The sequence below is a fragment of the Gallinula chloropus genome (assembly GCF_964237585.1).
Source record: "Gallinula chloropus genome assembly, chromosome: 1".
Classification (NCBI taxonomy): domain Eukaryota; kingdom Metazoa; phylum Chordata; class Aves; order Gruiformes; family Rallidae; genus Gallinula; species Gallinula chloropus.
Window position 1 is genome coordinate 40,643,505 of NC_140085.1, and position 25,017 is coordinate 40,668,521.

The following is a 25,017-nucleotide window of genomic DNA, read 5'->3' on the forward strand; positions in this document are numbered from 1 at the left end:
CTGTGTGCTGGGGCTCATTTCTAATTATAGCAACATCGCTGCTCTTTCTTCTTTTCTTTTTCTTTCAAACTTAAATCCACGATTGATTTCCCTCTTGCCTCCCCCCAGGATTCTGTTATCGCTAATTAATATCGGGAAATGTCGTTGATTTGAAGGGAGATCTTCATTTCTCAGTACCAGAAGTGTGACTTGTTCTTACCAGCTAATACTTGCAAATAGCCTGTGTTCTGATTTTTATCCCCAGCTCTCCATCATGATTCTTATCAAATAACAGGGAGGAAAAATAGTTCTTTCTTTCCAAAACCTATTATTTTGTGTAACTAATGAGGTTAGCCACAGAAAGAGTTCAGTGGATGCTGAAACAAAATGTCACAAAGAATGCAAGATATTATTGATGGATTGTTTAAACCAATCTAGTGAAAACACTGAATTTATACACAGCTGAAACAGCTCTGGTCTGTAGTAGCCTTTTCATTTTGCTCAAAGTCTTCATGACATAAAAAGTCAGTACAGATTCCTATTATTCCTATTATTAGTTTTTAGTTTTCAAGGTTGCCTATTTTAAATCCTTTCAGTGGTCATAAACATTTCTTGATTAGCAACAACTGCTTAACCACAGCCAAACCATGATTATTTTTTTCAACATAGGCGATCCTGTCGCTGTTAGAATACATAATTGTTTGCTCCATGAAGAAGCTAAATTTGGCTTAACAACTGTGTCATGACATTAACAGAAAATGTCTGGTGTGACAGGGCATAGCGTGGACACTGCACTGAAACGCTCATAACCACAGTTCATTTAATTGATCTTCCGAGGGGGTGAAATATCACACTAGTCATCTGCCTTTGGTTTTTCAAGCCACATCAAACAATTGTGTGGAGACGTGAAAAAAAAAAGTAAAAAAGAAAAGCTGTAGGTTGTTTGATTTCGTCAGTTAATGGCTGTAGGTCACTTGATACCCCTTTGTTTGCAATACAGTGATACGCCTGTATCTTGTGAAGGTTTACCAGAGTGACTTGCTGCTGTGGTACAAGGCCTAAAATAAAACTTGCACATGCCAGGCACCACATGATGCATAAAATATTCTAACAGTATATTACAAAACCTTGTCAACACTCGGGAAAATGACTGTTCCAAGAAGTAGAGCTGGCTGAAAAAAACCCCTCCAACATTCTTTTTTCCAACCCAGGGCCTTATGAAAGACAGTGATTTGGGGAGCTGGAGGGCGAGAGGAGGTTTCTTCCTTTGGTCCAGTGGAGAAAAGTCTTTTCCTTGGTTAATCAAAAAAGTCAAGAGACTAAAAGAGAAGCCCAAATCTTTGCATTACGTCACGTCTTTCTTATTTCTCTTTTTGAGCAGCTGTGCTAAGAACCAGCTCAGCCCCTTGAGGAACTTGCCAGACATACCCACACGCTGAAGTGCTACAACTACTTCGTGTGCAGTTGTGTCCTGACCGTCCTGAGCAGATTTGCTTTCAGCTACCATGCACCGTCTGGTTCTAAATCGTATCGGTCAGCTGGTTTTGACGCCAGCGTGGATGCAGTCATGTCTCTTCTGCTGCTGTACAACACACAGAGGGGTCTTGAAAAATTCATCATAAGAAAATCCTTCTGTGAACCGTTTCGAAAGCGGTGAAGTGGGTCCCAGTAAAGAGCAGTAATCATACCAGTTTCTAGCACGAGACTGTTAACAACACTAAGCAAGATTGCATCACTTCTTAAATCAAAATAGTTCAGCTAATACACGCAGCCTAGAAACGGATTTCTGTTGACTGATAAACTTACGGTCTAGTATTTGAAATATAACCGCTCTTTCCTCTAAATATATTTTTGACAGACTAAATCTCTGACAATGAAGCCTTTTACTGCGTATCCTTCTGGGTTTATCATATTCCTGTTTGCCTTGCTGCAGAGGAGCCATGGACAATGCAAAGAAGCAGCTAAGAAATCAGAGATGAATCTGAGTGTAAAATACGAGCTTCCTCACTTCGTCGCAGAAACACCGATTCAGAATGTAGTTTTATATAAGCATCACGTTTATATTGGAGCAGTCAACAAGATTTATGTACTAAATGAAACCCTCCAGAACATTTCTGTGTTCAAGACTGGGCCCATTTTGGAGAACCCTGACTGCGCACCATGCGAAGAATGCAAGGATAAAGCCAATTTATCTAACAGCGTATGGAAGGATAATGTCAACATGGCACTGCTCTTAGAAACTTATTATGATGATCAGCTCATCAGCTGTGGTAGTGTGTCCGGAGGCGTCTGCCACCGCCACATCATTCATCCTGACAACCCTGCTGACATTGAAAGCGAGGTGCACTGCATGTATTCACCCCGGGTGGATGGAGAAGCAGATAATTGTCCTGACTGTGTTGTAAGCAGTTTAGGAACCAAAGTTTTGGTGACGGAAAAGGACAGGTTTGTCAACTTCTTTGTTGGAAATACTGTGACATCTGCATTTCGGCCTCCTCATGTGCTGCATTCAATATCGGTTCGACGGTTAAAAGAAACACAGGATGGTTTTGAATTTCTCACAGATCAGTCTTACATCGATATCCTCCCTCAGTTCCGCGACTCGTATCCCATTAGGTACGTCCATGCCTTTGAAAATGATCACTTTGTCTATTTTCTGACTGTCCAGAGAGAATCTCTCGACTCCCAGGCTTTTCACACGAGAATCATCCGCTTCTGCACTTTAGACTCGGAGATGCGTTCTTACATGGAAATGCCCCTTGAGTGTATCTTTACCGAGAAGCGGAGGAAGCGGTCCATCCGAAAGGAGGTATTCAACATTCTGCAAGCGGCCTATGTAAGCAAGCCCGGAGCAGCTCTAGCCCACGAAATGGGCCTTGGGTTGAATGATGATATTCTCTACGGTGTGTTTGCACAAAGCAAACCAGACTCTTCCGAACCGACCAACAGATCTGCTGTCTGTGCTGTCTCTGTGCGAACCATCAACGAGTTCTTCAACAAGATCGTCGACAAGCAGAACATGAAGTGTCTCCAGCACTTCTACGGGAAAGAGAGCAAATACTGCTTGAATAAGGTAAGTGACAATTTCTTACATTTTGGAACTCTGGTTCTCTCTTTGCCTACTGTGTTACCAAGTAGCCATCTCTCAGTTTCAGTTACAAAATGTAAGTCTCTGATCATTTCAGATTACTTAGCACTGCTGATGATTCAGCTCTGTAAGGATTAGTTCCTCTGTAAGTTCATTGTTGGTATCACTGAAGTCCTTATGGTGCTAAAAATGTATTAGTGGTACTGGGAAAAAAGAACACCCAAGCTTTTTATTTTTTTTTAATTTATAAGTAATTGTTTTTCTGTGATCTGGAGAGACTGTGATGCAGATAAATGGAACATTTAGGCAGTCATTTATTTCAATATCTTAAAAAAGTATTCATTAACATTCATATCCATGTGCACTGAGGAGTCCCTGAAAATATCACTCATATTTTAAACTATGTTACTGCTGAATCACTGCCCTCTTCAGAAAAAAATGAAAGAGCTGGTTTGGAACATGCCACGAAGAGCCAGATTGTAATACAATTACTCATGCTCAATACATAAACGGTCCCACTGAAATCAGTTTTCTTAATGAAAGAAGTGTCTATTAAAAGTGCATCTGAATGAGGATACCGGTAGTCTCGGATGGGAGGGTTGTCTCTCTGTGCACCGTATGTTCAGGTAACTGCCGTTCTCCAACCATCTGAAATATGTGAGTGAAGGCAGCACAGAAGTGATATCTTTCCCTCTGGCCAGTGTCTGTGACAGTGTCAGTTCTTGTAAAGGAAACACAGAATCTGGAAATGGGGTACTTGTCATTTTAATTTTTTTTTGAAACATGAAACATTAGAGCTTCAAATTGTATCTACAACAACTCAACTTGCATTTGGGGCTGGAAGGATAAATTGTGCCCCATTGTTAGAATCACTCCTGGTGACAGTGGGAACCACAGGCCTTCATCACTCCTGTACTTCAAAGTCCTCCTGGAGGTCCTCCACCCAGCACAAGGCATCAACATGGGGTTGATGGCTCATGCCCTGGTTGGAGCTGGGAGCCTCTTGCATGAAAGAGAAGGGCAGCTCATCACTGCCAGGGGTGCAACTGGAGGGATCTGGAGAGACGCATCTGTTACAGAACTGTTGTGGCTTCTCTCTGGTAGCAGGAATGTGCTCAGAGGCGGGTCCGACCCAGGCTAAGTGTCATTACAACAGCTTTGGAAGTTGGGGGAACAACTGCTTGTCACAGGCTTCAGGTGTTGTACACAGATACAGGCATTGCCTGTGGATGCTGGTACAGCAACCACAAGGCATAGCAATTCATTCCTTCAGGGGGATGGGGTGTGTAAGGCAACTTTCAAGAACTAAAGGGAAGTTAGCAAACACTCAGCACAGTAACTAACTTTCTTCACTGAGTTACTGCTGTCCTAATTTTTCATTTCAGATCTTAATTTTTTTCCATTTTAATAATGAACATTGTTCTTCTCTGAAAGTACTTTTTTTTTGCCATGTTCCTGGGGCATTTTATTTGGGAATGACTGTCTAAAAGCTCGTTGCCTTTAACTTATGTCATTCCATTCTTGCCTGTACACCTGTTTCATAAGGTGATCTTTTCATAGCGAAGTATACCATTAAAATATTGACAGAATAATTTGCCACTTTTCACATGCTGGGAAGTACTTTCCTGATTCAAAAGCTTTTCCAGAGTCTGCTGCTGCTTTGCATATCAGAACTGAATGTCTTATACTGCAGACGGTTTATTATAGTTGCCCATTTTCAAGAAATGTCATCAGAACTCTGATTTCTGCTACATTAAATTGATAAAGGGAAAAATGTTTCTGTGATTTCTCGTGGATCCTTTAAATGGCATAAAGGCAGTCAGAAATTTCCGTCCTGTTTGCTTAACACTGAAATATCGAGATTGTTAAGCTTTGCCATTCCATTTCCTTTGTTGTGTTCCAAAGGACTCATTAAGGCTCCAGTGAAGAGTGTCCTGTGAGATTTTTCAGGTTTCAGTAGGCCAAAAAGATTGGCAAGAGTTTGCCAGCCATCCCTTATACACTTGTTTTACTCAGGTGTGTAAAATAGACCTGCAAAGTTGGCAAGTAAAGTAAGGGAAGGAGCAGGCAGCAGAAGGAAAGCCCATTATATCTTATGCTTATGCTTGTGTCAGGAATGTCAACTCTGGTCTTTCTTGATTTTTGCTGCAGATAAAATATAAAATAAAATTAAAAAAAAGAATCCCAGACCTCTCAACTCTTAGGGCCTTTTTTGTACATTATAAAAATGTACGTGAGGGCATAACCCATTTTTTCCCCTTTGTAAGTCACCTTCAACTTAAAAGAAGGCTTTTAAAAACTGAGAGATTTTGTCACAGTTTATTTTGGCAAAATTCAAAACTTACTTTTTGTAACGTAGCTGAGATGATCTTTCTCTTTGATGTTGAAAGAATGAAACCACAGACCACTGATGCAAGTGAAAGGCACTGACCACTGTGAGATTAAGTCACAGGACACTGAGAACAGTAGAGCAGTGAATATGGTATACCACTAACTTCAACATTAGAAAGAAAAATGAGCTTTTAGCAATGTTTGCAAGGCAGTGCTATCTGATAATTTACAGTTAGAGTCTGATTGATGAAGGCCATTTCATGTTATCAAAAAAAAGTCCCACAAGACAATTACACATAATTTTGTTGGACTTTGGGTAGTCCATCTTTTTAAGTGACTGTCCCCCAGGACCGTTTACTCTTTAGGCAGCTAAAGGTAGAATTAGACCAAAATAAACCAGAATAAAACATCCAAAACTCTTCCTCAACCTAAACCCAGATTTTAAACATCTAAAAAACCCCTTCAATTCATCTTGATGTGGTTGACAAAATTTCTTAGGTTTTAGCCTTGTTTCCTAAAGGAATGAAGTTCATGTGGTCATGCTATTGTATGTCTGTGTTTCTGTTAGCTGTCCTGACACCCTCAACAGTAAGAGATCTTAAAGATGTGAATCCAAGTGCGAATCCAGAGACAGATCCAATATACACACAGGCTGTGGAAACTGATGAAGTGTAAGGAGCCCCTTTATAAACATCAGAAGGACTCACAGGGACCAAAGCAGGTATTGCTCACCCATGGGAAAAATCTCTGTCAGAGCTTAGTTAGACAGTAGAGTCAACGAACCACAACATATAAATCCAGACACAACTGTGCTTCACTTATTCCAGTGCTTATGGAAAAAATTCTGAAATCAAAATTAAATATTTCCAGTTGTATTTAAGTGAAATATATGATTAGTCAAAGCCTGGACTCACTGAAGTCAGCGTTAGGAAAAGTGAATTCAATGGCACGTCTGATTGGTATCAAACATACCTCAGTGGAGCTGTGACTGTTAGTGCTTCCTAATAATTTCCTTCAGGGAAGGGCTGGCTGGCTGTCACTTTAATGACAGCAAGGGGGAAACAGAACTGGCTTTGAATTAGAAGAAAAATTTTGATTCATAGTAAAGGGCTTTTATTGCCCAAGTCAGGACAAGCGTGTCTGAGAGGTAGCTGCTGTTCAGGAATCTCCTCACCCACAATGAAGAGAAAACTGCATATCAGCTTTTAGCAGAGTTTATTTGGTCACAGGTAGTCAATATCAGCCCTGGTGTGGTACTCCTCAAAGCAGAGGGGTACTTAGATGAGGACATGTATGCTGCTTACTTCATTTGCAGACATGGTCCAGTAGTGTGCACCTCTATCATGGATTCTCCAAGTGAGAAAAATGGGTTGAGTTCAGCCTTGGGGACCTCAACTGTACCTTTCAATTGTCATTAGTTAGATCATTATCTTATGGGCTTTGTTTAGCCTTTCTGCTTCTCTTATGTGCTAATTGTGAGCTCAGTTCTCTGATACCCAACTTCAGTCACTATTGACTTCCATGGAAGAATACCTCTTTAAAGTTCCTGTGGTTTTTTTCGTCTGCAGATAGGTTCAGGTGAAAACTCCTTTCACCTTACAGGAATAGAGAAAGCACCGACACACTTTTCCCACCATATTCCCAACAAGTGGCCTAAAGCAAGACAAACTGGTTGCCACTCCTTTAAACTAGAAGACACAAACTGTTTGGAAGGATGTGAAATGAAAACAGAAGATCACCAAAACAAAACATAAAGAGACAGTAAAATAAACACATGGCAATGCTTCTTTATTACAATAACACACATGATAGATGAGTAAAATTGGGTTATGCTTATATTGTAATGGAAGAAAATAATTGCTGCCTTCTATCAGGAAACCGCAAAGGCACTTATTGATCTGTCATCCTAAGGGTATGTCTAGGAATATTTAATAAAATAAACAGAGACAAATAACTCTTTTGAGGCCCTGTAACCGTAATATCCCACACCATTTGGCTTAAAAATTTTTGGCAGGTTTAAAAATAACACCACGTCTCTCTGATTAGGAAGGGTTGATGTGGCATATTTAGGTAATCTCACAGCATGAAGGAAATGTTTTTTCTATTGCAAGTAGAATGTGCCTGAATATTTTCCCTAAAAGTCAGGCACTAGAATCCTTTGGATTGGTTCAGTCGTTTATTCCTCTGGAAATGCTATATCAAATGGCATACAGCACTCTGCCTGGCACAAAGCCTGCTCCCATCCCTGCAGATTTTGTGTGAGCTTCTCTGTGTGTTCTAGAGAATAAATGAAGAGGGACTGGGTGATGGACAGTGTGCACTGACACCTTTTAAAACAGATTTAGACCCGAGGGGTAAGGGGACAGGCTGCATCAGACATCCACGTTCTGTGCTCACGTATGCTGAAAGCCCAGGCAGTACCCTAAGAGTCCCCTTACCTTACAGCGCAAGGCAGGGTGTGCTCACCCCTCAGCTCCCGTCTACCATTAGAGGTGCATGGCCTTCTGGCCCACCTGGCCATGCAAGACCCGACTTAGGCGAATAGCACGGCCTAAGGGATTGCAGGAAGAGCCTGAGCTCCAGTTAAGCCACATATAAGGGAGGCATGGGTGCAGACCTGGGTACGAGTGTTTAGGGGGTACAGTATGAGTGCGGGTATGGGTATGGGTGTCGCAGGCTGGGCCAGATTCAGCAGACATGTAACTACAGAGGTGAGGGCTGTTCTGTCCCTGAGACTGGACAGTTGGACACCATAGCAAAGGAGTTACCAAGAAAAGGGCAAACCAAGGAAAAAGGCATTTTTTTAAGCTTCTTTGGAAAGTACTGCACTGCCCTGAGTGGTAGGTATCTTTTCAGGCTTTTCCAAGCCCCGGGAGCTATGGAGTCTGGCGGGGTGACCTGTTAGTCACTGAGTGCTGCTGAAACTACAGTTTCCTTCTCCTGTTAGAGGCCTGTCTCTGTTGGCCTCCCAGTGCTGCTGCTTGGTGTTTTATCATCTTCTCGATGAAAGCTGTACTTCTCTGTGAAAAAGTGGTAGCCGTTAAACTACCATTTTCTGCAAAGGGCACTGCTTTATCAGCCAGAGTTACTAATAATGTTCCATTTCCAGACTTTTTAATCAAATTCTTCCACTGAAGGCTGGGTTCCCTATTGGTTATTAATATGGAAGAGTGACTCTGCTGCTTTTCTCTGGAATTGCACAGAAACCATATCAGGCAGAAAGGTAAATTTATATTTTTAACATGGGTATCTAGATTCTGTGGTCATGTGTTTTTATGTCTCAGAATTTCAGAAGGTCCTTAAATAACACTAAAGGTTAGAACTGGATGCAGAATAATTTTTTTTATCCTATGTAACATTGCAAAATTGAAAACATTTACAGTTCCTCAAGAAAAGATATCTAAAATATAGACTAGCAGGTGTGCAGCATTAAGGACATTCCCTAGAGATGTATAATATTCAGATCTAAGTCTCTTTTCCTGGATTCAGACCAAATTCTAAAGCTCCTTTGCCCCAAATTAAGTTCCTCTCTAGCCTGCTGATGGTTATTCTGCAATGGGACCGTGTCAGCCCCTCCTTGAAAGAGCTGCTTGGATCCCTTCATAAAAAATTCCTTGTTCCAGAGAAAGAGAAGCTGATTCTGCAGTGCACTGCATGCAGATCTAAGTTCTGGATTCATCCCACCTGGCTTGGGTAGGTAGTTGAGACATCTAAGTAAGCAATGAATTTTCCTCAGGTTCTGCTGCCAAACGATGGAGAGACACATAAATCCTGAAGAAGCAGACATCTGCCTTTCAGCTCACTCAGCACCTACCTTACCTCAGCAGTTTCTCTACTTACTCTACATGATCTGACTCAGGACCACATATTGCCGTCATTATTGCTCACTAAAGCAACACTATGTAATTATTACCCAGGAGAGGCTTGTGTTACTCGAACTTTCTTGGTGGCATGTGGGTTTCTGATCTCAGCTTTTGCATCAGAGTGGAATTACTCCTCATTTCCAAACATACAAGTAGAACCAGCGTCAAATCCCACAGTAAATAGAAAAAAAAAATGCTGCCAAGGAAGATCCATGGCATAAATGATTCAGAAAGCAAGTGTAGGTCACAAAGAAATATTACTTGCAGTGTCTACGGAGTGGGTGAGAACAGTGAAATGTTAGAGGAGGAATGGCCTTGGGGGAAGTAATAATGAGGGCTTCATTTTCTTAAGGCAGATGTTTCCCTGCTTTTATACACAGCCTGTGAAAATTACAGCAAATTGCATGGTTTTCCCTTACTTTCTGGCCTCCTTTTTGTCCCACACATCTCTTGCACCACTGTTTTGGCTGGACATGCAGTTGTTGTGCAATGTTATCTTGGAATAAGAGTCTCCACACTCAGCATTATCTTAGGATAACTAGTTTACTTGGAATTCACAGTTTTTCTATTTCATAACAGCTTCCATGTAAATAAGGACTTTCTATGAAAAATGCACCTGATGTACGCTACAAACGTACAGCAGAACTGCTTTTATCAACCCAACACCTCCAATGCATTATTTTATTTCTTCAAAATGTGTAATTACTCAACACCTCTCCTTTGATAATCTGTACGGTGAGTTAAATGTTAAATTAATATAAGGGAAATCAGCAAAACACAAAGATTACTTAGGTCCATTTTATCTGCTGAATCAATAGGATTTACTTAGTGCTAAGGCACTAACTAAATTATGAGAACTAATGCAGCACTGTTCAATGACAAAAGCAAATAACTCTTTGAATGATCTTGACAATAGAACATGTAATCATCTTGATTTGTATTAACTAATTACATTTAACATGGATGTCTTTTTACCTATTACCTTAAGTGGAGCATCAGTACAGTAACTTCCTTTCCCCCCCCCCCTTCTTTTAGCAGTGAAGTAGATGAAAGCAACAAGTATTAAGAGATAGTGAGATGATACTATGTAAGATTTTACATCAATGGAGTTCTTGAAAAAAAAATTGCCTTTTTCTAATGGTCATAAAAAATTGTGTAATCTTCTCATTGACTTCAGTGAGTTCTAGATCAAGTCCTTAAAGCTGAAATTGCAACTTAAAGGTAATTAATCCTTCAGTAATTCCCTCTAAATTGTCCTTTATTTTGTAACAAATAGTATTTTGAAGGGTTGGTTTCTTGTGTAACTCGGACCATCTCCAGGCAGTAGCAACACATAGCAGTGGCCACTGCATAGTAAGGATTACTTGATTGTTTCCATTCCAAAGGACTCTTTCCAGTTCCTTGCTTTTTCTTCAAGTCTCCTACTTCGCAGTTGAGACTTGGAAAGTTTATTCTCATAAAGGGAACATGCTTCTCCTGTATTTTGTAAAAAAAGATCTTTGACTTGCTTTCAAATACACAAGGAATGTTGGGGAGACGAGGAAGGAAGAAGAGGGAAACAATTCTTTGTTTAAAACAAAAAGAGGAAAAAAAACTCTTTTACCTTCTAAACCTTCAGTGCCTCAGAAGAAGTTCTTAGAAAACAGGAGAACCCAGTCCCCTGACCCAGGACATTCAGTTCCCCATGAACACTGGACAGAGTCCACAGCATCTACACCCTCAAGGTGTCTTTCACTGGTCAAGAAGAAACAAGAAACATCGTGGAACTGCTTCTATGAGAATTATTTAGCATGCATATTGGTGTCCACTGGCAAAATTGAGCTGTTCCATTTATTACCCTTCTTACCCTTCCTTAGGATTACAAAAAGTCTGCAGTCCCAGTATCTGGTGCTACTGTGCTTTACAAAGCTCATAGCATTTTGAATAGTGTGTTTTCAAACACTTCTGTGATGTGAATTCTGATTCTATTCCACATGCCAACAACACAGAGTTCTTGGGAAGAACAAGTTAGTTGTTTGACTAGATAGGGCTTGAAGAAGGAACAGAAATTCAGCATACCTAGTACCCACCACATCAGCATGGAAATAAGCTGCCTTTCTGTGCTGTGAAAGCAGCAGGTGGGGTGCATACTGCGTATCCCCAGCAGACTCTTCTAGTCTGACTTCTGTGCAGCCTCGTTGGCAAATAACAACTGACTCACCTGTTTGGGATACCTCTTTCTGGGGGCTTACTGATCCTATCAGGACATACATGTGCTGGTATTGCTAGTTCAATACAGAGGACCCAGTCTCTTAATTAATATTTAATAAAGGAAGCAAACTGGGAAGATACAAATGCAAGGTAATCTTGGTGCCACCAGTCAACACTATTTGCATGCGTTTGGCCTGCTGTTGAACAGCACCTACAGCTAGTGCTGATGTATGGCCATCCCTGTTTAGTTTCCCACAGTTGCTTCTCTGTTTTGGGAACTCAGACTGCAGTTACATTGACCCAGGGGGTGAGGAGTCTCACTGTGGACTTCTAGTTAATCGTGTTGGCAAAAGCCAACGTGCTACATCCAAAGAATTTATGTTTCTCATGTTCTTTATGTCTGGCTGTCTTCTCCCTGTTGTACAGTGCTGGAGTTTGCTCACAAGAGGTTCTTTTCTGGTCAATTACTTCCAAAAAATAAATGTGTCCATATTTTCTCCATGTATCGTCACTGAATGTGCTTATAACCGTAAAGAATTCAGACACCCCGTGACATTTATGTATAGTGAGAACAACAAGTTTGACTATTACTTTTTTTAATTGCTAGTAGTAAAATTTTGTCCACTTCACAAACTTTCTGTCTTGCAAATTGCAGAGGAAAAAAATACTCCTTTGTGATATCAGACTAGGAAGCCGTTTATGTATTTCTCCTCATCTCCATTATGGTTTATGCATTCTGACCAGCTATGGCATGGACCCATGTGGGAAAGGAGAAGGGAAGCAGACTCCTTGCCAAGGGAACCGACAGAAGAAGGCATGAAGGGAACAGAGTCTGTTTGTCCTGGTTATTTTTCTTCTCTCCCCATTTTGTCAGAGAGTATAAGTACAAGTATCTTAGTAGTCATCTCTAACTGAGTCTAAACAGACCGGTATGTGTCATCTGGGAAGATTTATGAGGTTTATGATATTTGAGGAATAATTCCTTTCAAAGATTACAACGCTAGGCCAAGTTTATATTTTTACTGGCATGGGACTGGGAAACAGACGATACAGGTTCTAACACCAGCCCTCTAACAGTCCTCCAACATGATGCTGATCAATTCATTCATCCTCTTCTGGCAATATCCTGGTTTCACTGGTTTATTTGTGTCAGAATGTAACTTCTTGTATTTTACATGGAGAGAAACAATGATCAAATGCACTGCTCACCTGAAGAGAAATGCTACAAATTACCCAGAAAATTGAAAGGTATTACAGGCCAACAAAACTGTGTTGGCTAAAAATACAAAAAAAAACATAAAGAGGAAAATCTGATAAGGTTCTTCTGTGTTCCTCACAGTTACTCTTCCTGTTCGGAGCCTGCTGTACATGGAAATTCTTCACCATTGTGTGTTTGTTTCCAATAGAACACACCCCTGAAAACTGTAGTTTTAGTATTCATCTTAATTCACTGACCCCCACAACAGGAGAAATAAGCAACTCATACACCCTCTCCATTTTTAATCAGCTTCAGAATCAATTTGTTACGTAGAATCATCTGTTCATTCACTCTACAGGAGTTCCTTTGAAAAAGGATTTTTGCCATTTGCAGTATCAGGAGCCAGCTCATTCAGCAATAGTTTGTTTCTCCCTGTTCCATGTTACGCTGTAGAAATGCTCAAAGGAGAAATCTTGCTGGCTCTTGTGGGTGCCAACTTCTCTTGAGGGGTACTCCTGGGATCCATAGCATAAAACAAAAGTTGATACTTAGGAATTTCATTCCTGACAGCCAACAAGTTAAAAGTCATATAAACAAAACAGTATGAAATGAGACTCCTGCCTATTCCCACTTTTACTTGAGTTCTCCTTCATAGCTGTAATATTTTACAATTGACTCTAGGAAATTTTACCTAGTTACTTTCAAACCATTTCCCCAATTTGTCAAATTAAATTTTAATTTTAATGATGTCCTCCAAATTGCTTGCAAGACATATGAGATGTTCTGCGGGGATTAAGTCATTAATTTCCAGTTTATTCAAGACATTAAACATAATATCGAGACATTGCACATAATATCACTTTCTAATTGAGCAATGCACTTAACTAAGAACAGGTTTTGGCCAGCTCTGGAAGGATGCATTTGGAGGAATGTTTCTCGAAACTGCAGTTGCTGCAAATAATAGAAAAGCTCCACAAAAGTATTCTGTTAATATTTTGCTGGTTTGTTTTTTTTTTCTTTTTTCCTGAGCCTAAGATGTTCAGACTAGAGCCTAAACTCTGATCTATTCTGACACTGACCTAACTGGGTAATTTTTTGAAATATTCTTTAGTGGCCTTAAGATTTCCTCCCCACTCTGCACTTTTGGCTTCAGATGTTCAACTCTGTTTGAAACCTTATTTTTATGCTCACAGAATATGATATATAAATCATCAGTTAACTGCCAAACAGCGATAGCTCCTGATAGCCCAGCTCAACAATGTCTCGAGAGTTTTTTGCCATATTCATCTTCTGTGGACCGAATCCAGGGTAAATTCCAAAGCACCACAACTTCCCCTATGAACAAATAAGATAGCGTTGATTATCTCCTACCCTTCTGGATAGAGCAGAAAAACAAGGCTTGCCAACACCTCACTGCATTCCAGTGGCACACCTACACCAGCTTCACAAAGCCCTCGCTATGAATCACAAGCACAATTGGCACCTCTCATCCTACAAGAGAAGCAATATGGCCCAACCCAAGCGCTTACCCACTTTCTAATCATCCATTTCAATAGTTGTGTGATTTGTCACTGGAATTTGGCATAATATCTGGAGTGCATCATCTGACATCAGTTATTTTTCCATATTGACAGCCAAATGGATACTTACGTGCACACAGAAAGAGAGGGAGGGAGAGAGAGGTTCAGGCTTCCAAGAGTTAATTTAAAGCAGCTCCTTTGCCGTAGTTTTCCCTGCTATCAATCTTCCTTTGGTTTTCTAAGTAGCCTTTTAATCTCTGCATTTCTACTCGAAGATCAAAGCCTTCCTATTTCTTAAACAGCTAACCTTACATTATGGTTAATCCACGAAGCGCCAGGTTTTGAGAGCACCATATGTGAAGCAGTCTGCAGGTTCTTGGGCAGATACCCAAAATTACAACATCTCTGAGGAAGGCTGAACTGACTTCAGGGAAGCCAGGAAAGGTGTTGGGGCAAGCAGGAAGATCTAGCCACTTGTTAAAAAGTGCTCGAATGGGGTTTTGTGAGGTGTGTCAGGCTGTTTGAATTGTGCTAAGGTGACTACGTTGGAGGAGGTGTGTTTTTAAGGTTAGCACAGAAACTTCTCTGTCCAAAGTCATTTGCTCATGTTAAAAAAGGAGTGACAGCAAAGAGCAGAGGTCCCAAGCCAGGGAAGGTTAAATTCAGAAATCTGCCTTATTTCAAAAGCAGGAAAACTGTACATCTTTCTGCACTTGAACTATTCATACTCATTGTATGAGTAATCTTTGCACAGATGTTTCAGAAATACTTTTAGACTGGATAGGATATGAGTGCAAAAGAATAAAGCTTTTAGCTTGCTTGGTGGCCAAAGCAAAGAAAATCTAAATTTGTCCCTTGTAGATCAGTCAAAGATATTTAAAGGGTAGAAAATGAATGCTCCATGTGCCTAGTGTAAAGTGTTAGTTCAGTTCCTGCTGAGCAAAACACACCATACTTTAACAGGTCAGACCAAAAGTAATATAGCAAACACTTCAGCATGTGGATAACCAAACTCTTAAGTCACTGCTGTCTCAGATCTAATCTGGAAGCCACCTTTCTGTATCATTAGGCAGTGCACAAAGATTTCAGTTGCTTCTTTAGTCTTACCCAGGTTTTTACCTAAATGATGCAGTAAATTGACATTACACCCGAAGAAAAGCTGGCACCACAGCTGACTGTAACTCCTAGGGTCATAGAAAACTTCCCCGACTCGTGTTGTTTGCTCCTCACAGTTCAGAAACGTTATAATTCAACAGTGAAGAACTGAGCTATTAGGCTGAACATTTTGTTAATAGCATTTTTAATGCCTTGTTTTTTCTCCAGAATCCATCAGAGCTAAGCCAGCGAGAAATTCTTGGTTTGTATCTTGCTTTCTCATAGTACTTCGATTATAGGTAGTCGGAGAAAATCCATCTGAATCAAAAAATAAAAGTTTACTCCTGGTTGTTTTTTAAGGGAATGATCCAGATCTGTTGAATTTAGCAGAAAGATTCTGACTGTCTTCAAAAGGTTTAATTCAAGTTTTTTTTAAAAAAAACTGTAAATAATGTTTGTTGCAACAACAGATCAGTAAGAAAATTAGGAAAAATGAAGCTCTCAGTGCAATTAACAGAGGCAACCACTGTAAGATCCTTTATAATCTCCCTACATGTTTATTCATAATGCATGTCACAATGGGAACATGCTAGATGACTTCCAAATTTAAACCGGTTAGAGATCCTTTAGGGGGTTCCTGGTTATTATCTGGACCAGCTCACCAAAACAGATGATGTAGTATCAATAGTAATGGAGTTACCAGTTAACAGATTACTATTGAATTGTCAGGACAGCAGGTTATATTCTTCTCTGGAGATAAGTTAAAGTGTATTGTTCAGGAATTTTTCCAATGAAAATTAAAACCATGTAATCTCTATTCCCAAACTGAAAGAGAAAATACTGCAAATGCAGCAACTATTGTAGTACACGCCAGACATACAGAGATTGGACAAAACAGTGTATGAGACATAGATGATCAATACAAAGCCTAAGTAATTATTAAAAGCTGGCTCCCACGTAGTTTCATTTAAACATACAATCAGAAACATATTTTTCCTGGCTTATCTCCCTTTTCTCTTTCTCCATCTTTTTCTCTCCCTTTCTGTCTTATCACTAAAGAAGGTGTTGGAAAGAAAATAGAAAGAGAATAATACTGGAAATTGCTATTTTAACCCCTCCCCCAACAGGTTAACAAAATTGAAATGTTTTTAGACAGTCATTTTCCAGGAATGACTATCTTAGAAGCAGATATGTCACTGGGCACGCTCTGAAGTCAAGGTATGCTGAGACCTTTGGAGATGCAGCATTATTATGGGAAGTCCCTAAAGAAAGGATACCTTGATAGATGTGCATATACACACATCATCTGCTTAAATAAACTCCCTATGTTTTATTCCCAACAGACAGGATTAAAAAAGAAAAAAAAAAGTTAAAAGAAACATCCTCATAACATTAAGAAGTCGTTGCCTTCCTGGTGGAACATCGTAACTGATGAAGCAATTAAGTTTGAAACATTTTAAAATACTTTTGGTCAAATGCATTTGTGCTAAATGACTTCACTCTGACAAAGATCTATTCCTACTCGTAAAGACAGTGCTCATCTGTACTTCATTTTCTAACAGGCTTTTTCAAGAAATGCTTCATACTGCAGAGCACAAGATGATGAATATCGCTTAGAAGTTACAACTCCTTTGCAGAGGGTTGACTTGTTCATGGGCCAGTTCAACAGTGTCCTGTTAACTTCGATATCGGTCTTCACCAAAGGGAACCTCACCATTGCTAATCTGGGAACTTCAGAGGGCCGCTTCATGCAGGTAAATATGACTACAACACCTTCACAATAAGAAAAGATCCCAAAATTCCTACTGGAGTTTAGCAGGATAGTTTAAAGTGAGGAACAGTACCATCCCAGTTTAACAAGGCATTAGAAAATGGAAAGTGCTGAATAAAATAAAGCCTCCAGAGTTTAGGCAAAGTACCTAATAGACCATTCAGCAGTTTAAGTCTTTACATTGGCTCTGTGGTTTGAAGCAATGGGTTTGGAGCAAATTCCACCGTGATCTCCTCTTAGTGCAGCTGGTTCAGTTCACGGAGTAGTTTTGGTCCATTCAAAGTAGATCTCTTTCAAAGGAAACTAAACAGAAAGCTGTCTGGGAAACACAGCAAATATGCTCCAACCCTAGCTGGGGCAGAATGGTCCAAAACAGTGGTTGATTCTTCAAACAGCTTCAGATACACACTTCTTATGATCGTTTGGTCTAGAGGATCTGATTAAACCTAGTTTAAAATAAAATGACGAGACAGTTTACAGTGTAAAAGCAGGAAAGGAGCCTTGGCATCAGTCCTCTGGCACCAGATTACTTATGAATGTGCCCGTAGCCTGTGACTCACAGGTCTAGAATTGAGATTAGCTCCTCCCCCACCTACTTTCAAGTCTCTCTGAGTGTATCTTAGATTTTTGGGCTTTTGCTCACTGTCTCCTCACTGTTACTTTGGACAGCAATTCTTCCTGTCCTAAAGTATGTTTTCTGTAATCAGTGATCAGTCACCCTCCTGAGAAGTTTGTCTCCCTCCAAGTGTATACCTAACCTAGACAGGCAGATTGCACTACGTGACTTCTTTGTAGGTGACTAACGAAATAAATCTAACCCCTAGGGCCAACAATCTTTAAAAACTTGGCAGCAAAAATCAGACATCAGAAGACAAATACTCTGAAAGCACCAAGGGTTTCCTTTATTCACTCATCTTATTTCAAGTACTCTCATCCTGCAATGCCCAGCTTGGAGAGCTTGCCTTCTGCTGCTGCAGACTCCAGGCTCGATGTGCATCTCAGCCTCGATCCCTTTTGCAGCCAAGAACCTGTGTCCTTTCACTCTGCCATTATTGTTTGTCTTCAGGTGGGCTTCTTGAAGTATTGCCAGTCTTTGGTCCTTCTTGCTCTCTAGGCTGTGGAGAGTTGTCAGAGTTAGTAGCATTGTCCCCCAAACCACCATTAACTGAAACCTGATGAAATTTGCCATCATGAGTTGGTGTGCCTTCCAGCTTTCCCATTTCCCAAAACCTCCCATTAGAAAACACTTGGGGACTTTCACCTTTTCATAAAAATCTTTGTGTGGTGCAAGTCATCAGACAAGATTAAATAACAAGCCTTTCCTTTCTTATCTCCCTTCTACTCGTTCTCTGTCCTTGCCACTTAAAGTACGTGGGGTTACATATTATCCCCAGCATTTGTCATCCAACTGTTGGCACCCTTCTTGGACAAGGGCAATCCTACACCTTCACTTCTGTCTTCTGCACAGAATGAACACAGAACCCGCCCCATAATGCAGAATCCATAAAATGCTCCTTCAAGCAGGGAGGTCAAAGTGATTTACAACGAGGACAGATGAAAAACTAGAGAAAAGCATGTTTCTCTTTCCTCCTAAGAGATAGGAATTTAACAAAATGTGCAACGACAACCCCACCAATTTTGCCTGAACTTCCCATGATGACCTTGGTAACTTTAAGCTGCAAATGCTACCAGCTATGCCCTGAGCACAGGCACAGCCTACGCTCATTTCTTAAATGCAGATACCGGTTCACACAGCGAACACGAGCAATTTATTTAACCTTTCTGAAGCCATTTCCTTATCTACAAAATACAGTTAGTAGCAACTACTGTCTTACTCGCTGCTTGTCTTCTGGGCTGTCACAAAGCTTTTAGGGAGCTTTGGTGGAAAACACAAGGCAGCATTATTTTTATTTGTGACATTCTTTAAATTATTCATTCGAGTCCTGCACCACACACTTCATTCTGATGTTTGCCCAACTCAAGAAACAATTAAGACATTTCCAGAATACATTTCCCACTCCAGGTTCAGTTACAGATTGGAGGAAAGGGCTGTTGTGTAAACTGGACACTGCCATTAACGGAAATATTCTGGTCATTGGATTAGGTTGGCTTGAGCTATGGTGGGGAGAAGTCAGGAGTGGGCTCGTGTTGTAGGGGTTCTTCCTTTGAGGGTTTGGTGCAACGAATGAGAGAATAAACAAACTGACTAGCATACTGACTATCTTTAACAATGCTACCTTCATATAAAAAGGTTAGTATTTGTTTTACCTTCAAATGACCTTGGAAGGGATACTAGGTCTGTAGGATAGAGCAGACATAGCTTTTTTTTTTCTTTCCAGAATTTAATGTTCACTTACACTAAATCTTTTTTTTTCCCTTTTTTTTTTTTACTAATAGTTTTCTAGGAAGTGCTTTCAAACATGTTCATTAGCAAATGCCCAACTAAAGCAGATTTGCAGTGTTTCTATGGAAATATAGCTATTAACTGCAATGAGATGGAGATCATTAAAAAATTGAGCTATTAAACGACCATTACTAAAGCAAAATGGGTTAAAAAAAACCCAGGATAATCTAACAATGACTTAATTTATCAAAAAGATATACCCAAACACTTCCCCACATTTTTTTAGCAAAGAAATTTAGCGATGTTCTTTTTTGTTTCATTCACAAATCTACCAGAATGTCTTGCAAAGAATCCTTAGTTTTTCACTTACTCAGCACCTCACTTTTGCACAGTGATTTTCACTTGTATTTTTAGCTGTACATACATGCAAATAATTGAATTTTCTTGTGCAATCCCCTTGTAATCTGTGGCTGGTCAGAGTTCACTATATCCCTTCAGAGGTAGGTATACTTTCAGAGAAAAACAGTTGCAAACTTCTACCTATCAAGGACCCTGTTTTAAAACCGGTTAAATTGTATTAATATTTCCTAAACATATTTTGGTGCCAACTATTTAAAAGCAGAAGGGAAAAAAATCATATATAGGTTTCTAAAATTAGAAAATCAGCTCAGCCCTTCCAGTGAATCCAGTTCATCTTGTGTCCTCTTTGAAATACCAAACCTTACCATATTTAGACAATTTAGTTTGTGGCATAAATTTCAGCACTAACAGTCATCTGTGAGATTAAAAGAAATCATAGTACAGTACCTCTGTCTCTGACAACCGCACTCTGAAATACTCAAATATGAAAAATCCTGGTGAAAGTATTGAACATCGAATTTATTTTTTCTGTATTAATTTAGGGATTTCTTTAATTGTTATAAAATGTGTGGGGAGGGAAGATGTTTAAAATGTATTGCACATGCCACCTAAATTGGAAGCTCCAAGCCTGCGCTGCAGAATCTGGTAGGTGCAGCAGTAAGTTACTGATACTCAACCTGAGAGAAATTAATTTGAAAGTGTTTTTCATATTCTCCCATTTTCTCACTTATACTTGATCAGCAGCCCTTGATTCTCCTTCTTTCTTTGCTTTTTCTTGCTGTCTTTCATCTCCTTTTGCGCTTTGTTCTGCTCATTGCTTTCTGCCTTCCTGCTCATCTCTTGGCAGTTCTCATCTCCATCCATTTTTCTCTCTTTACCACACGACTATACCCATAGCATCACTGCCAAAGTCAACAGAAGGTTTAACATCTAGTTTCTGAGGACAAAGTTTTTCCTTCTGTAGATGATGACTACCTGATTCTGGAGTTTGAATGTTTTTAGAGTCTTATCACAATGAAGAGTTCCTGTCTTTATGAGTGATTCCATGGAAACCTACGGCATTACCCATCAGAACTGTGCTAATGACCCAGCTGCCAATACAGCCTGTATTTTTCTTATTTTGAAAAAGTCATCTCAGTAGCCAGTAGCACTCAGAATGTAAAAGTAGGTATGTCTTATCCACCCAAGGAATACTCACCTGCTGTTTTCTGCACATGCTTTTAGTGTGATTAAATAGAGTTATTCACTTAAACAGCTCCTAGAAAGCACTAATACTGGAAGGGAAATACAGCCTCCTTCAGTAAATGTTTATTTTTTTTTAGCCAAAATCTAAAACTAAAAATCAAATCTATCTGGATGGTCCAAATACAGAAAATTCATGACTTCTTTTAAGGAGGATAATTGGGGCCAAGAGGTGAATTCCAAAGCTCTCCTGGAGAGTAATTGCAGCCCACTGACATACTGAGCATGTTTTGGCTGCATCAGAAATGTTAAATCTGTATTTGGCCATGAATAGATTGGCGTTTGTAGTTTACCAAATATTGTGGAGTTTCTGTTACAAAACAGAGCAGTAATAATTTTTCTAAGACAGCTGACATGCATGAGACGGAAAAGAAAAATGGTTTTACTTCCTTCCTAAGCTGGAGTCTGACAACAATATTTTTTTTTCCTTCTTTTTTTTTTGTGTTGAGAAGTTGCAGCTGTTTCAGCCTTTCTTATTGTGCTTGTTTCCAGTGTGACTGGGAACACAGGCTGAAAGTACAGCTGTTGGGTGCAAAGTGAATCAGGTATTTCACAGTGGTTATTTGATTAGAAAACAGCACCCAGTCACACTGCTGTAGTTGGGGAATCAGATTTTCAGCTGGTGTAAAGCAGCCTTACTCAGCTCAAGCCAAAGAAGCTACAACTGGAAAAGACACTTTCATTACCAGCTGGTATTTTGGAAAATTACAGTTTGTCAAAAGAAAACCCAAACCATGATATATTGAGATAAATTATCTTCTAGATTTGCTCAGTTCCAAAGGTTTTTTTTTTTTTTTTTCCTGGAGCTTGATATTATTTCAGAGTGACTTTTGAGTGATGAAGAAAAGAGCAAAGTTCTTCAGGAAGGGGAAATCTTTCTGATAGCTCTGGGGAGAGTGGGATATGAAAAAGTTTTAGGAGATTTATTCTGAAAAGCTCACATTTGGTCTTGCCTTAACAATGAACAAGGGGCTGATGTCCTCGATGTATGCAGAGTCTGCTTTTAGGCAAAACACTGTGTTTGGAAGCAGAACACTGCATGTGCTCCCTCTGCTCGACGCTGGCCTCACCGAGGTAAAGCGCAAGCACATGCGCTACTTGTTGGTGACCTTCTTAAGGAAGAGAGGGATAGAGAAGCTTTCACTGAATATTAAAATTAGATTAGTTTTAATAATTAGGTTAAATTAGATATTAGGGGGAAGTTTTTTACAGAGAGAGTGGTGAGGTGCTGGAAGAGGCTGCCCAGAGAGGTGGTGGACGCCCTGTCCCTGGAGGTGTTCAAGGTCAGGTGGAATGGGGCCCTGGGCAACCTTGTGTAGATCCAGGCCTGGAGGTTGGTGACCCTGCTTGTGGCAGGGGGGTTGGAACTCTATGATCCTTGGGGTCCCTTCCAACCCAGACCATTCTGTGATTCTATGATTTCACAACTACTATGAGCAACCACTCTCTTTAGGTGCAATTTTGACAGCAGGACCATCTCATCCTTCTGACTACACCCATGAAACTCAGTGCACAGTGAGGCAGCGCCGGGCTGTGCGTGGAGCGAGGAGCTCCCCTGTGCACCCTCTTATCTTCATGGGGCAGTAGGACATCCGTCCTGTTGCTCCCAGAGGTAAGGAAAGGGTGTCCCCATGGGTATGCATACACCCTGAGACGCAGTCAGCCACAAGCTAGCTGCAATCCTGTCCAATCTAGCTGGACATGAGCCAGCTCTAGCTGAGAAGCCAAGCGTTAGCAAAACATGGTCACGCACTGTCATGTCTGAACAGATTCTGGACTGAAAATGGCTTAGGGCACAACAACCAAAGCATGATGGCACGATAGTCCTTGTTGGAGTAGAGCACGTCACTTGTTTGGCCTCTCACCCGTCTCAGGGCCTCTCTGCACTTGTTAGACACAAAACAGTACAGAAAACTAATAATAAGCCTTATTCTAGGGATCCATTACATCCCAGTATTTTTAACTGTATTTTTAGCTAAGAAAGGATCTATAGGCTTAGAATAAAGGTTCAGGGAGCAGTTTCGTATCTCCACAGGAACCTGGATGGATAAGGAAGAGGCATGAGGGCAATTAAAAACAGACAGTGATACTTCTCCCAGGACCCTCCTGCTTGTGGCACTCAGTGACCCAGAGATTCCCTAAGCTGGAAACTGCACCTGTATCTGTTATTTAATAGTCCCTTATGGATTTCTTTTCCATCAATTTTGCTTATTGTTTTTTGAAATTATTTGTTTGTTTTGATCTCCATGGTATGCTATGACAATGACTTCCATCTTTTCATTCCTTTTTTAATGACAAAGAACCTCCTTTGGGGTTTCCTTAACTTGCTGCCTTATCATTTCATTTGGTGCCCCTGATTCTGTCCAATGAGGAATATGGATGGGGCTCTCACAGATCAATGGTTTGGGACATTTTCAGACACTGAGCACGAATTTGTTGTCTTTCACATCCAAGTAGACAGAATACTTGATAGTCACACTCATTTCCCAGGAATACTCATGATTAAAAACAAACAGCACTACCATCAAACTTTAATACACATCTCATTTCCCTGAAAAGAGACAAATTAGCATGTGTCAGAGCTGCTTTCATGGATTACATGCCAGGGAACATAATGCATGCTACAGAAATTAGTATCGACAAAAATAATCACATCTGCTTTTTATTTGTAACTGCAGTCAAGGCTTAGAAATTTTTTTCCCAGAATTCAGCAAGAAGAGAGCCAAGCCTTCAGCATCGCTCCCCCTCTTGCAAACAGCAAAGTGGCAAGGCCTCACCACTCCAGGAATCTAGGCTCAAAGCCACAGTGCCTATCAGCAGAATGAGTTGATGCAGAGCAAAGAAGCACAGAGTTTTTCATCTTCCGGCATCTTGTCATTCAAATCTAGTTTATACCATTGTATACTGGAAGTCATTTCCACCTTCAAGTCATTCAAACTTTTCTCCATCCAGTTCCTGTCCCACTGGACAAATGTAGTTGTTGCAGAACCCACCAGTTCACGTGGCAAGCCTTGTTGGAAGCAACTGCAAGAAGAAATACACGAGCATGGACCTCGAACTTTAGAGAGCCAGAAGGAGGAAGGAGTGATGGGATGCCCCTGGAGCCACTGCAAAGGTTGTCCTCAGGACCCGCTGCTGTCCTGGCCTCTGTGGTCCAGCAGTTCACCTGGCTGGTCGATACTGGCAGTCTGAATGAATTTAAAGCTAAGGGCAACCTTAGGGGCATCTGTGGGAGTGTGAATGGTTGCAGTCCTTCCCACTTTATCATTTTTAAACAAACCAAAAACCACAGCAAACTCCTGATAAGTAACATTTTCATATCTGTCACTCAACTTTGAACACTTTTATAGCAGCAGTCCTTTCTGTGGTAAAGAATGTATCTTGATGCTCCCAGAAAAAAATACCAAACATTGCGTAATGAAAAATCCATATAGTCATATTAAAACCAGCACCTGGTGCCAAATAACTGTTTTGAGAGCACACATGTTTTGATATTCAGTTTTAGTAGAAAAGCTTACACCCTTCAGGGGAGATCCATTATACTCTCCGTGGATTAGAATGATATACAGCGTTTAGAGAGCTACATATGTGCCCTTTTGCAAGGCTCCACTGCATATCCCAGAGCATTTGAGGCGTTACACAATAAAGTTAACCCTGAGCCTATCTCTGCCGGGTAATGGCCTACACCTGCCAGACATCTAGGGAAAAAATAACAATATGATACTTAGACTGGATTGCTTTTAGAAGGCCTCTCGGTTTTGCAGAAGATATTTCAACACGCAGACAGTAACATTTGTAATTCAATCCTGCTGACTAGCAGAACCGGGCATCAGAATGATTTTGGGAAAAAAAGCTGTTGCGTGCTGGTTTTCAACTCCAGTTATTACAGACTTAATTTGCTGCATTATGTCTAAACAAAACTTGAGTCAAGTCTCCTTAACATTGATACTAGTTGATGGCAATGAAAGAATATTTAAATGAATTATTTTAATGTACATGGACCTAAGTGGTGGGACCAGCCCTCTTTAACATCTTT

The 25,017-nt window shown here is 40.4% G+C and overlaps 1 protein-coding gene across 1 annotated transcript in view; it reads left to right on the top strand.

Annotated features, from left to right (window-relative positions):
* Positions 1–1,846: 1,846 nt before the first annotated feature.
* The window catches only part of MET (MET proto-oncogene, receptor tyrosine kinase), a gene marked incomplete at its 3' end in the record, with an annotated part of 72,527 nt that continues 49,356 nt past the window's right edge, over positions 1,847–25,017 (top strand). Inside the window, exons 1-2 of the mRNA XM_084264573.1 lie at positions 1,847–3,052; positions 16,827–17,018. Of these exons, the coding sequence (XP_084120699.1) occupies positions 1,853–3,052; positions 16,827–17,018 (1,392 nt within the window). The 5' untranslated portion in view covers positions 1,847–1,852. The remainder of the gene's footprint in view (positions 3,053–16,826; positions 17,019–25,017) is intronic.